The 13,610-nt window shown below is 39.8% G+C and overlaps 2 protein-coding genes across 2 annotated transcripts; both read right to left on the reverse strand.

Annotated features, from left to right (window-relative positions):
* Positions 1-624: 624 nt before the first annotated feature.
* LOC132139578 (protein phosphatase 1 regulatory subunit 14A-like) lies at positions 625-5,012 on the reverse strand. The gene is made up of 4 exons (XM_059548042.1): positions 4,781-5,012; positions 3,331-3,405; positions 2,624-2,656; positions 625-1,485 (listed from the first exon to the last, which is right to left on the reverse strand). Exons 1-4 carry the CDS (start codon positions 4,958-4,960, stop codon positions 1,321-1,323), a joined length of 453 nt encoding a protein of 150 aa, XP_059404025.1. The 5' UTR covers positions 4,961-5,012; the 3' UTR covers positions 625-1,320.
* Positions 5,013-5,738: 726 nt separating this feature from the next.
* On the reverse strand, positions 5,739-13,036 carry LOC132139577 (delta-like protein B). The gene is made up of 7 exons (XM_059548041.1): positions 12,786-13,036; positions 12,387-12,626; positions 12,036-12,102; positions 11,669-11,926; positions 9,739-10,100; positions 7,161-7,377; positions 5,739-6,683 (listed from the first exon to the last, which is right to left on the reverse strand). The coding sequence occupies exons 1-7, from the start codon at positions 12,834-12,836 to the stop codon at positions 6,031-6,033; spliced, it is 1,848 nt and encodes a 615-aa protein (XP_059404024.1). The 5' UTR covers positions 12,837-13,036; the 3' UTR covers positions 5,739-6,030.
* Positions 13,037-13,610: the final 574 nt, after the last annotated feature.

The following is a 13,610-nucleotide window of genomic DNA, read 5'->3' on the forward strand; positions in this document are numbered from 1 at the left end:
AGTAGTTCTCAACCAGGAGGCTGGTGCCCATTAGGGGTCTCAGAAAATTTCCGGGGAGCCTTAAAATCTTAAAAATCAAAACCTTAAAAGTCTCAAAATGATTTACTTTTATATTAACAGTCTTTATTTAATTGCTCAAATAAAACCCTTAATAAAACTGTTAACCAATGCCATTTTTAGTACAGGTGTTTTATTATTATTACAGAAGTACCCGAGGTATATATCAGCTTAGAAAAAGGGCCTTTGAAAATTGTCTTTGACAAACGCAAGCCTGGAGTCAACAAAGTTGAACGTTTTATGGCCTGGAAAATTGAACACCTTTACAGACAATTTAGCATAACCTAAAATACAAAAACAAATACTTTATCATATTTTTGCACTGAGGTATAGAAGTAAAAACACAGCAGTAAATAAAAGCCACCACCATCGATACCTGCCTTAGTGTCATGTAGACCTAGTTGTTTAATGTTTATCTACAGGTAAGAAGATGCACTAAGGTAAAATATAGAGAGAATTAGATGCGTCTGCCTCTGTATTACTGCTCTCTCTGGTGGACGATATTTTATAGCACACCCCAGCTCAACATCACGCTCACTTTCACCTTCCATCGACACCACACACAAATTCAAAATAATTGTTACTTTTATTAAACATTTATTGCATGTAATCTACCAATTCATAAACATTATTAACCTTAATAATATGTCCACAGATATAATGACTGCTAAGATTTGGTACTTTCCTGTTTTCCTTGTTAACTTGCTTTCCCTGTTTTCCTTTTAGTATATTTTACTATATTATTGTGAATTTGTATAGACAAAGATTCCTGAAGAAAACCAATATCACCAGATTAATCTTTAAATGTAAACTTAAATACTGCTAGTTTCACTAATCAATCATAACCCAGTCAACAAGCAACCAAGAACCCTGCAAAGAAATTAATGCTACTGCATAGACTTACAGTCGTGGCCAAAAGTACTGGCAGTGACACAAATGTAGTTTTTTTGGTAAATGTACTAATTAAGCTGTTGAGGTGTTCATTCACATTGTTTCTACGAGTATTGAAAGGAACATAATCTAGAAACAATGTCAATGAAGACCACAACAGCTTAAGCTGCAAATTTAGCAAAACACAAAATCTATGTCCCTGCCAAAACTTTTGTGCACGACTGTAATTACCGACAGTGATGAGGAATTTTACAACTGAACACTGTTAATATACCACTCTTATGAGTTTGTAAACAAACAGTTACTGAGTTGCTAAACTAGTTGGATACATTGTATGCGTGTCCTGAGTATGTGTTATTATCCAAAATGCATTCACAGTGTCTGATGTGTCGGATGTTGATGGTTTCCTCGGTGATGATGGATGTTGCCATGGTGATGTGGGTAAGTGTGGAGACAGGGATGCTCAATTCCCTTATTCTGCAACTCCTCCTGTTTATGGAGACCATGCAGCTTCTGCAACAGCTCGGTAATAAAAGCCTGAACACACACACACAGATTCACTTTAATCTAAATACACACACTTATAGAAATTGTGCTTATTAAGCATGTTTGTGAATTTTTACACAATACAATTTAGGACAACGCACTGTAAAACTTTGTAAAAACTCAAGTGTTCCAGTTATCTTAATCACTACACAAATTGGTTGGTGAAAAATAATATAGTAATATAGTATTTTTAATGTCTCAATATATGCTGAAAAATCTACAACTTGCAGAAATGATCTTGACTCGTATGTACTGGTTGTTCAGAATTAACTACCTAAAGCTCTTAAATATCTTCTGCAGACTGTATGTGTACCAGTCAGCAGTTTTTGTTTACACTGTTAGGGGCCATTCACAAAGAATGCATTTTTCCATTGCACTGCGCAACCTTTCCATTGTTTTTCTATGCAAACAAGCTAGATAGACGTGTTTGATTACTGTGCACGTGTCTCGTGCCTTTTGCAGCATCTTGGAATGACACAGCATTCTTAAAGTAAAAATAAAACAGTTCAAATAAGTTAAGCTTTTAAAAAACATGTCTCTCCAAAATTTCTCTGGCCATGTCTCACGTTAGTTTAAGCAAAAGCATGTTCTTAATCAAACTGAAACTGCGCCCTGGTATGTCTCAAATGTGAGAACAGATTACGTTTTTCAGATGTCAGTGTTCTTTTCTGCTTATTTATTTGTGTGAGGTAAGTGGCACGTTCCTCTCTACTGATTCTCCATGATGTGTCAGCACTTCAACACAAGCTTACACAGAGACACACAATCCTCTGTCATGTACACAATCAAAAGGATGAGAGTGAACATTGTTAAAGCGCCCTAATGAAAGAATGGCTTTGTACTAACAGAGAGAAATGGGGGCATGGGGAAAGTAAGAGAACAAATAATTCATTTATTGTGATCATTGTGAGAAACACGTGGAAAGGAGAGTCAGCCACTGCAGCGCTCCTCAGAGTGGGAGAGAGGGATAAAGCGGGAGAGTAACAAAAAATGAGAAAACAAGAGAGGTCTATAGAGAGGAACGAAGGATGAGTAGAAAAGGTTTGAAAAACTAACAAGAAAAAAACGTTATGAAATAGAGGTGACGAAAAAGCAAAGGATTTACGGATGGAGGAATTGAAAAAAGTACCTCAGTGCTGCTAGTGCAGGTTTGCAGAAGAAACTGGAAAACAAACGAAAACAAATTCATTCTTGATAGTCATTTTAAATAGCTTTATCCAAATGTCAATCCAAATTCAATTAAATTAACCTAAAAAGTCCATATTACTAATATTATTTGCAACTCTGTAAACTAATGTGCACACAGTAGAGAACATAAAGCCTTGAATGGTTCTGTATTGATATTCAGATAAATGAGAGGCTGGGGGAGAGTCCATAAGCAAGTGGGCCTCATTTCTGAGAAAAAGGGAATCCCAGCAAATACTCAGGTCGAGGGGCGTGGTATAAAAGCTTTGACATCCACTCACCCTCACCACATCTAAAAGTAAAATGTCAGGCTGCTGACCTCAAGGTCAACGGTCCTATCTTCTACATTTTATTTTAATGGGAGATACAAAGTTATAAATGAAAAAAAGATCAAACAATCTGGGGAAAAAAAATGAAATGAGTTTTTCCCAGTGCAGTGAGAAAAAAAAAAAAAAACGCTTCAGTTTCTTTTCTCCATCTTGTTGTCTAATAAACCTGACATTGTATATTACACATATTGTTGGCTCTTTGACAAATAGCTTTTGTTACTCTTTTGTAAGTCACTTTGAATAAAAGCATTAGTTGCATAAATGTAAGCGTAAATATGGCAAGACCTAAGTACAGGATTTGAAAAGAGGAGGATTGTGGGACCTGTAGTTTGTGTGTTCGCTCTTCATCACTTGGAAGATCCAACAAATCATCAATATTTACTTCCTCTGGCATGTCCTCCAAAATAAACAGAAACAAAACAACACAAATTATTTCAAGTGCCGAAAGAATGAACCATTCCAGAAAATAAATGTTAAAAACACAGCAGCTATGAGAACTGAAACAATTTTGCAGAAAAGACACCATGATAAGCCAATAATATATGTTTATTGGCATTTATTAACTGTAAATGTGTCATTATAAATAACCACACAGTCCACTATAAGACATGCAGCTTCCAAATTACAGCGTACAGGACAATATGGCACCACCGCACAGGTGTATTCATGTATGTATTCTAGTTCATAACACTGCCCGTTATATCTCGTTGTTCCTCAACCTTTCAGCAGCCTACAGTTTCAGTATCTCAAAAAAATATCTTCTCAATATACCATAATCTCAATGGGAAAATTTCTCCCAAAAAACTGAGGATGAAATTAAGATAACAGATCACATAACACAATTCCCGTGAGGCATCGCTGCTGTCTCTTACTGTGGGACAGCGTCTCACTACACACACAGCTTATGTTTAAACATCCTGCTTGTTGCTGGCGTTGACGGTTTCTCAGGGGGTGCCCATGTAAGGTAGCAATAGAACCAAGTTATTCCCTCAGTCAGTGAGGGAGAGAAAGCAGAACTTCCCCCTGTATCTCCAGAGGCCTGGTCCTCCTCACCTTTTATGGGCAGCCAAATTACTTAACATTATCCAACAACTAATATTGTTCTGTCACACATATTAATGTCACAGCATCCAACACACACTTACATTAACAATGGTTGTTGTTTATAAATGCGAGACTTGCAGAACAATGTGTCCCCTCATTGCACTTAAAGGTGCAAATAAAGACTTTTAAAAAAAGACACGAGTTATCAACCTTTATTTTCGTTGGTTGGTGTAAAATGTCTGTATTTTATGTACTTATGTACTTTTTCATGCATTCAAGTACCACTCTTATTCTTTAGATACTTATTCTCTCTACAGACATTTTTAAAACAAAGACTGATCCACGCATACATGCTCATGGACTTTAAAACAAAACAAGATAAATTCAGTTTGTAAAGTTAACTGTATCCAACTTTTAGAAATGAACACAGTTGTTAACATGAGTTTATTAAAGAGAAAAGTAGGTGAATATACATATTTTAGCCTGATTTTGAGAGTTATATGTATAAACGTGTGTGGTCAACTTAGAGAAGGAAATGTTGCACATTTCAGCAGTCAAACGTTTCCAAATAACGTATGACAGCATTCGTCAACAAAACTTATGGAAATGCTTTGACAGGACACTATCGCTCATTTCACCAAAAAAATAAATAAATAATAATAATCCGTAATCAACCTGTAGATTCCAGTGTAAACTCTGCACCTGTGAGGATGCGCGAGGACACTCACCTTGCCCTCGTACAGTTTGTCTAACCCTTCGTCGATCCATCGCTCCACGTCCAACCTTTTCTGAAGCTGTTTGCGGTTGTATTTTACCGTAACGCGTGATTGCCGCTTATTTAAGTTGATCCCGTGCTCTGGAGCGTTGTCTAAATCAGGGGAATGACCGGTATGTATCTCTTCAGCCATGTTACATGCGCAGTGCTTGTCTGAAAATGAGCACTTGGAGGGGCGCGCCGCGCGCTGAGTCGCGCGCACTCAACTTGATTGGAGGAACAACGTAAGATGTTCGTGGATAGAATTTTTTTTTTTTTTATATTAATCCATTCTGCTATTTTAATTGTTATAAAGACACATTAAAATGACTTAAGAGACAAAATGTTAATGCAAACTAAATGGTGTGCTATTAATCAAACACTGTAAAAGAACAGAGTTGAAAGAGTGAAGTGTTTCTCAAATAATTTATTTCTCTCATTAAAGTAAGAAACACATACAAAATAAATTAACATAAATCATATTTTTTTTAACAAAGAAAAGACAATGATTGAAAGCAAAAGTACAAAAATGCAAAATAGAAACTTAGGCATAAAACTAGGATTAAATTAATAGGAAACATCTGGCAAAAGAAATAAACATTCATTAGACATAAACCCCATTGAAGAAAATCTGATTCTATGTCATTTAACATAAGAACCAATTATACATTTCCCCATACCAGTCGAGGAAGAAAACACACTGCTTAATACGCAATACAAAACTAATCTTACCCTTTGGTCTGAAGTACAACGTTTAATCATATACCTGACTGTTGCTTGCTTCCTTTCTCTACAGAGTTTTATTTATTTATATTTATTTTTTTTTCTTATTAAAACACCTGTTGCAGGCAATATCCTGGCATATAAGCAAAGGTGATATTCTTATCCTTATGAGAGAAAAGTCTTATACAGAGCCCAGAGTTTGACAGGGCTTGTGTCAGTCTTCATTAGGAGAAACAGATTCACAAAGCCCAGCACACAACGATGTGCTTATTTCTTTCTTTTGGTTTTTGGTTCACAGAGTCTTCCACCTATACAGATGGCAAAGGTCCATATACCCAATACATTTCATTCATTCAAGAATTCATTCATACTAATTAAAACAAAAGCAAGTGCTACATCCAAATTCTTATCCCTGCATGTGAGTTTGTGTGTCTGTGTATATGCTCACTTGTCTACATTTGTGTCTGTACCGAGAGTATGAGTGTACAAGTGTGTGTTGCCTTATCTAAGTCGTCCTCCAGCACTCCACAGGAAGTCCTGTCCAGCAGGCAGCGTGTGAGAAGCTGCCAAAGAGATTCTACCTTCAGTGTTGCAGGGCTTCACCTGACTGAAGTCTCTGTCATAGGGATAGTGTTGCCTGTCTAAATTATTCACCGTCTCCAAATCATTAAACACAGACTCACACAGCTGCTGTCTGCGCAGTCTATGCCTTCTCCTCCTGATCACCACCAGTCCCACACACACTCCCAAAAACAAGGCCAGCACACCTAACACACATGACACCGCCATTGCTGAAGGTGAGGTCTGACCAACCCGTGGGGCCATCAGCTCCATACTTCCCTGAACAGGAAACTCACAGTTTGGACCCATGAACCCAGGTACACACTGACACACTGGCCCAGAGAAGTGTGTGTAGCACGTTCCTCCGTGGAGGCATGTGTTTGTGAGACAAGCGTCTGCTCGTAGGCTGCAGTTTTTACCGGTGAAACCAAGTGTACAGGTGCAGGTGTAGTCATTAATGCCGTCTTGGCAGGTTCCGGCATTTTGACATGGATAGCGGGCACAGTCGTCGATGTTCGTCTCACAGCGAGAACCAGTGAAACCAGGGCGACAGCGGCACAGAGCACTAGCGCCCAGATCCACACACTCACCGCCTACAACCGAAGAAAGAAGAGGTTACATAGGAGCAGGTATAGTAGAGAGGAACTGTAACAGATACTGTAATAGTAGCACATGTGTATGTGTTTGGTTGCGTAAAAATGTTTAGAACTGAAAACACTTAGTGTAAAGTTTAAGCTGCTCTTTTCATAGAATCGATGTGAATGGTGACCATAGCTGTCAAGCAAGATTTTTTTTTCCCCCTCACATAAAACTACCTTGTATGACTTTAGAAGTCTTAGTGCATGGGTCATAAGCGCAGCTTTAATTATTATATTTTTTTTTCTTTTGGAGCTTAAGAGGCTTTGGTTGTCTACCTCTTTCACTGTACGAACACCATGAGCATTCCTCAGAACTTCTCCTTTTGTGTTCCAGGGTTAGTAAATAACAGAATTTTCACCTTAGGGCGAACTACCCCTTTAAGTAAAATTAATTTTGTTTGTGTATTGTGCTCAATCAACACAGATACTTACCATTGGCACAAGGTTTGTGGCTGCAGCGGTCCAGTCTCTTCTCACAGTTGGATCCAGTAAAGGCTGGGGGGCAGCGGCAGACATAACCACCAGTGATTTTTTCCTCACATGTCCCTCCATTAAAGCAGGGGTCGTCCGCACAAGTCATTGCAATGATCTCACAGTTCTTCCCATAGAATCCCTGAGGACATGTACAGGAGTAATCGTTCTCCAAATCCTGCAAGGGAAGAGAATATACATATTAGCAAGGTGTAAACATAATTCAGATCTCAAATCATTTTTTATCTTTAAAATCCATTGTGCACATAAAGCATTTCTAAGCATATTTACCTAACCTAAATCATTACACATAAATTGAAAAAAAAATTACCAAATATATTAAATAAAAAATTATTTATTTAATTATAAAAATAATCTTTTTTTAAAATAAAATGCATTAAAATCCCCCTATTATGCCATCTAACATTCCTAATATTATTTTGGGAGTCTCCTACAAGAGGTTTACATGCAAGGTAAAAAAAAAAATGCTTTCATTTTCTCAGTATATGTATTTAATATCACCTAATTTTCCAATGATTCTAAAACAGTTGGTTCGAAGCAGTTCTGATAGTCAGTCTCTCTAAACGCTCCTTTCTGTGAGCCTACTCTGCTCTGATTGGTCAGATGGCCCAGTCTGTTGTGATTGGTCTACCGCATACAGCGCCTTCTTGACATGAATAAGCTACAGTGTTTGAGGGAGGGTCAAGTTATTTGCAGTCGGCCATAAAGGAATCATAGGCAGGCATCATGCAAATATGTTGCCCCATGAGGTGTAGCCTCACGGAAGTGGGATTCGAAACGTTATATTGAAAAATATACATTTGTATGTATAAGTGTCCATATATATAAATCTTTAATGCCGACACAAGTATCTATGTACAGTCGTGGCCAAAAGTTTTGAGAATTACATAAATATTAGTTTTCAAAAAGTTTGCTGCTAAACTGCTTTTAGATCTTTGTTTCAGTTGTTTCTGTGATGTTCTGAAATATAATTACAAGCACTTCATACGTTTCAAAGGCTTTTATCGACAATTACATGACATTTATGCAAAGAGTCAGTATTTGCAGTGTTGGCCCTTCTTTTTCAGGACCTCTGCAATTCGACTGGGCATGCTCTCAATCAACTTCTGGGCCAAATCCTGACTGATAGCAACCCATTCTTTCATAATCACTTCTTGGAGTTTGTCAGAATTAGTGGGTTTTTGTTTGTCCACCCGCCTCTTGAGGATTGACCACAAGTTCTCAATGGGATTAAGATCTGGGGAGTTTCCAGGCCATGGACCCAAAATTTCAACATTCTGGTCCCCGAGCCACTTAGTTATCACTTTTGCCTTATGGCACGGTGCTCCATCGTGCTGGAAAATGCATTGTTCTTCACCAAACTGTTGTTGGATTGTTGGAAGAAGTTGCTGTTGGAGGGTGTTTTGGTACCATTCTTTATTCATGGCTGTGTTTTTGGGCAGAATTGTGAGTGAGCCCACTCCCTTGGATGAGAAGGAACCCCACACATGAATGGTGTCAGGATGCTTTACTGTTGGCATGACACAGGACTGATGGTAGCGCTCACCTTTTCTTCTCCGGCCTTTTTCCAGATGCCCCAAACAATCGGAAAGGGGCTTCATCAGAGAATATGACTTTGCCCCAGTCCTCAGCAGTCCATTCACTATACTTTCTGCAGAAGATCAATCTGTGCCTGATGTTTTTTTTGGAGAGAAGTGGCTTCTTTGCTGCCCTTCTTGACACCAGGCCATCTTCCAAAAGTCTTGGCCTCACTGTGCGTGCAGATGCGCTCACACCTGCCTGCTGCCATTCCTGAGCAAGCTCTGCACTGGTGGTACTCCGATCCCACAGCTGAATCCTCTTTAGAAGACGATCCTGGCGCTTGCTGGACTTTCTTGGACGCCCTGAAGCCTTCTTTACAAGAATTGAACCTCTTTCCTTGAAGTTCTTGATGATCCTATAAATTGTTGATTTAGGTGCAATCTTAGTAGCCACAATATCCTTGCCTGTGAAGCCATTTTTATGCAATGCAATGATGGCTGCACGCGTTTCTTTGCAGGTCACCATGGTTAACAATGGAAGAACAATGATTTCAAGCATCACCCTCTCCAGCCTTGTGCTCGTCAACATTCTCACCTGAGTTAACAAGACGATTACTGAAATGATCTCAGCAGGTCCTTTAAGGACAGCAATGAAATGCAGTGGAAAGGTTTTTTTGGGATTAAGTTAATTTTCATGGCAAAGAAGGACTATGCCATTCATCTGATCACTCTTCATAACATTCTGGAGTATATGCAAATTGCTATTAAAAAAACTTAAGCAGCAACTTTTCCAATTTCCAATATTTATGTAATTCTCAAAACTTTTGGCCACGACTGTATATATGCGTGTGTGTTTGTGTGTGTGTGCTGCATTTCAAATAATCAAAATAGATTTTTATATGAATATTGTTGTTATTACTATCATGTATATGCTTTTAACTCGTGACTGTTTATATGTAAGTAACAGTTTCATTATTATCATGTGAGCATAGACTTACGTTGCAACTGCCACCATTCTTGCAGGGGTTGCAGTCACACTCGTTAATCTCCAGCTCACAGTTTGTGCCCCCATATCCTGGTCGGCAGGTGCAAGTGTAGCTACCCTGCCCGGTGTTGGTGCAGGTGGCGTCATTAGCACAGGGTTTGTGGTTGGTGCAGTAGTTGAGGTCCTGGTTACAGAAGAGGCCTCCCCAGCCCTCCTTACACACACACTGCCATGGCTGCAAGCAGGTCCCATGCAAGCATCCCGGGTAATGCACACATTCGCTGCAGGATGGCCCCTGCCATCCCAGACGACACTTACACTCACCAGGTGACTCGCAGTAACCATGCCGCTCACTGCAGTCTAAAGAGCAGATGGCTGTGGGAGGAGACAGAGAGGGGGTTACACACACCGCACACACACACCACGCCCCCCTGAAAGGGCAGATGAATGGGTGTGTTAAGTGTTGGAGCCAGCAGCTGGTGAGCTGACAAGAGGTAATGCACTCTTTTGTATTTTGAGCTGTGGCAAGCATGCACACACACACACACACACAGAACGACTCTCTAGTATGTATCTGTTGGGTTTCTTTGTTCGGCTGAACAAAAGAAGTGTAGAGCCTCTAGTGGAGCAGCTCAGCTTCCATCAGACACACATGCACACAAAGATTTGTGAGATAAGGGGATGTATCACTGCTGCTCAGGTTCCAACACACACAAACCACAATCACACATAAACACAGAGTGATCAGGAGAGGGACTGGAAGTGCTTCTTTTCAGAGTCCCAGACAGGGGCGGACTGGCCATCTGGAGCACCGGGACTTTTCCCGGTGGGCCGCTAGCCAATGTGGGCCGGCCCACCCGGTACACAAATATATATATATATATATATATATATATAATTTTTTTTTTTTTTTAATTTACGGAAATCATAATATTACATCTCTTTTCTACGCAAATGGATGAGTGAGTCGATCGCGCAGCCAACAAGCGCGTTTTCGTCTAATTTAGAGAGAGACGGATTCATCTGGTACAGCGAATTTCTCTGAGCAGCAGGCCACTGTATACGTTCACTTAAAACATAAACGACTGTGTTTACGAAAATACTTGAAGAGACAATTATTTTGAAATAATTGTGTGTGTATTTGTTCATTCAGAAGTTACGATACCCTAAAGATGAATTAATTCTTTGTACGCGCATTGTCTGAAATGCTGCTCACAGCGCGTGCTTTGAACGAGTGCGCCCAAGCTTCGAACGCGCGCAAATTGTTTAAAAAAGTTGAATCAGCAAGATTTAGAAACAAGTGAAAACGATCAACTACGATACATTTCACCCCTCCAAGCGAGTGAACAACGCGAATTTTAAATCACTATTCACGATAGCCCGTCGGGAAGAGCAGTGATACATTTTGGAGCCCGACTGCAAAACACAATAGCCCCTGGACGTCGGGCTAGCGATTTTGCGAGCCCTGCACCTCAGATCTATCCAGTTTGTGAACCACTGGTTTCCACAATGTTTTCGTTAAACAAAATAAATGATTATTTTAAAAGATTTACTCAAGAGAATAATCTGTTCACGAATCGGATCATGAACTTATATTACCGCATATTCATGCATCTGTTAACTGAATGCAAAGTGTGAGTTTTAGGAGAATGTTTGTCTCGTGATGAACATGTATCGCTCACTAGGAGTCGCTAAATGAACAGCTGCAGCACGCAGGTTATCTTTTTTTTTTTTTTTTTCAATGGAGGATCAGTTGCCCTATTGGTTAAAATCCCCAAACAGTATACTTAAATATCAAATAAATAAATTACATCAAAACAGGGGCGTTTGCGTTTTGATGTGGTGGGCTGCTGTGGGCCAGAAAGTCCAGGGCCACTTTTTGGTCCCAGTCCGCCCCTGGTCCCAGACATACAACCCCAGAAGGATACATAGTAGGTACTCACGGTCAGAGCAATAGTCTCCCTGCCATCCCTCCTGGCATTCTCTGTTCCCGTTCTCATCGCAGGTGTAGTGTCCCAGTGTGTCGTCACGGGGACGGCAGTAATCCGAACATGCCTCGCCGAAGTAAAATTCATCACAGAAAACATGATAAGAGTAACGGAGCTCGCTCTGATCGCCAAAATGAACATCCTGAGACCAGTCTTCTCCAATCGCCAATCGCCTTCGTGTTGCTAAACGACTGATCAGGTTGTTCTGATTCTCTGTTATGGAAAATGAAAGAATTTTAAGCTTGAAGTAGTAATTGAATAAATTACTGAAAAAATGTCTGAATGTCTGTGTCTTTGGTTTCCATCAGACTGTGTAGCCCACCTGTGTAGTCATGATGCTCTTTGGGGGACTCTGCATTCCATGTCTCAATAATAAGAGAAAATGTCCCCTGAAAAGAAAATGATATTATTCCAGATGTTAAAAACTACAAATAATTTTTGCTCAAACAAAAGAAAACATTCTCCATTGTCTTCCACTGACTTTCACTTATGTTCCTTAAGAACTGACCATTCCAGACTGCTGCATGATCTTGTTTATGATCTTTTATATGGATAAGTGTTTAGCTAAAATTGACCGGAATCTGAATAAATAAGCAGTAGCCTAATGCCAAAATTGTCTTATTTGTCATTTACTCGGATCAACTTATTACATCTAGTGTGTAATGAACTTTACCGGCCACTTGAAGTGGAAAGGCACCCGGATGGCCGCGCTGTTGGCTACAGAGCTCTGGTCCGCTCGCAGGACATTTGTCTGACCGGTTCCGAAGGTGCAGGGAGGTTCAGCGGAGATGACGTCTTCCGAATGTTTAAGACAAATCCTGAAAAAGATGTTGCAGTCTCGCGTCCTCCTGCAGAAGCGGCGTGTCGTGCTGAACGAGAGAACTTTCAATTCAAATACACCCGACGAAGCCACCTGCTCAAGAACAGAGAAACCGTATGTGATTTCTTAATCTTTTGGAAATAATAAACAATACGCTACACATGAGACAAATATCTATACTCTAACATTAAACTCACATTAAAGAGAAAATGAAACCATGAGTAAAGTATAAGCCATGAACTTGCTCCTTACCAACTGCAAAAGCGACACAGACAGCAGGCAGTACACAGACAGATGCGCCATCTCGCTCAGTTAATCCTAAACTTTATTACAATAACACACAGGTATCTTCATCCGTTACTTCCTGAGCTTCAAGTTGTTTGGAGATGTCAGCTAGATGTCCTGCTACGAAATCCTCGGCAGGTCAATTAAAGTCCAACGTGTCTTCAGAGGAAACTTTCACTCGTCCTCATCGCTCTTCTGCGAGTGCGTTTGTCTTCATTGATTGTCTCGAGGAAAGGACGCGGTTATATACGTCTTACCCCCCTGCACGTGACGTCATAGGGGGGGCATATGGTATAATATAGGCCTGATTAAATTGATCTGCTGCACTTGGCTGTGGTGTTGGTGATGGAGTTAATGCTGATGTTAGCCAAACTGCTGTCTGTATCAAACAAGGGAACTTTAATCACAGTGATACAGAGCGGATGGGCTCAGGAGTTCTCAAGTATGATGAAGCTTCCTTTATTCTGTGAGATATTAAAAATAGCAAGTTTTACACTAATGTCGAATTTCAGAATTAGTTCGTCATTCGTACGCCTTGAATATATGCATAGATTAATACTACGTAGACGATGTGTTTTAGATTTAGATTTGTTTTTGTTAACTTAAGTCGTGTTCATCGCCTCTATTGAAAATATTCCCAGCAGGTACAGGTTGCTAGAAATAAAAAAATAAACCAAATAGGCAGGGGCGGACTGGGACCAAAAAGTGGCCCTGGACTTTCTGGCCCACAGCAGCCCACCACATCAAAACGCAAACGCCCCTGTTTTGATGTAATTTATTTATTTGATATTT

The sequence above is a fragment of the Carassius carassius genome, chromosome 4, assembly GCF_963082965.1.
Source record: "Carassius carassius chromosome 4, fCarCar2.1, whole genome shotgun sequence".
Taxonomy (NCBI): domain Eukaryota; kingdom Metazoa; phylum Chordata; class Actinopteri; order Cypriniformes; family Cyprinidae; genus Carassius; species Carassius carassius.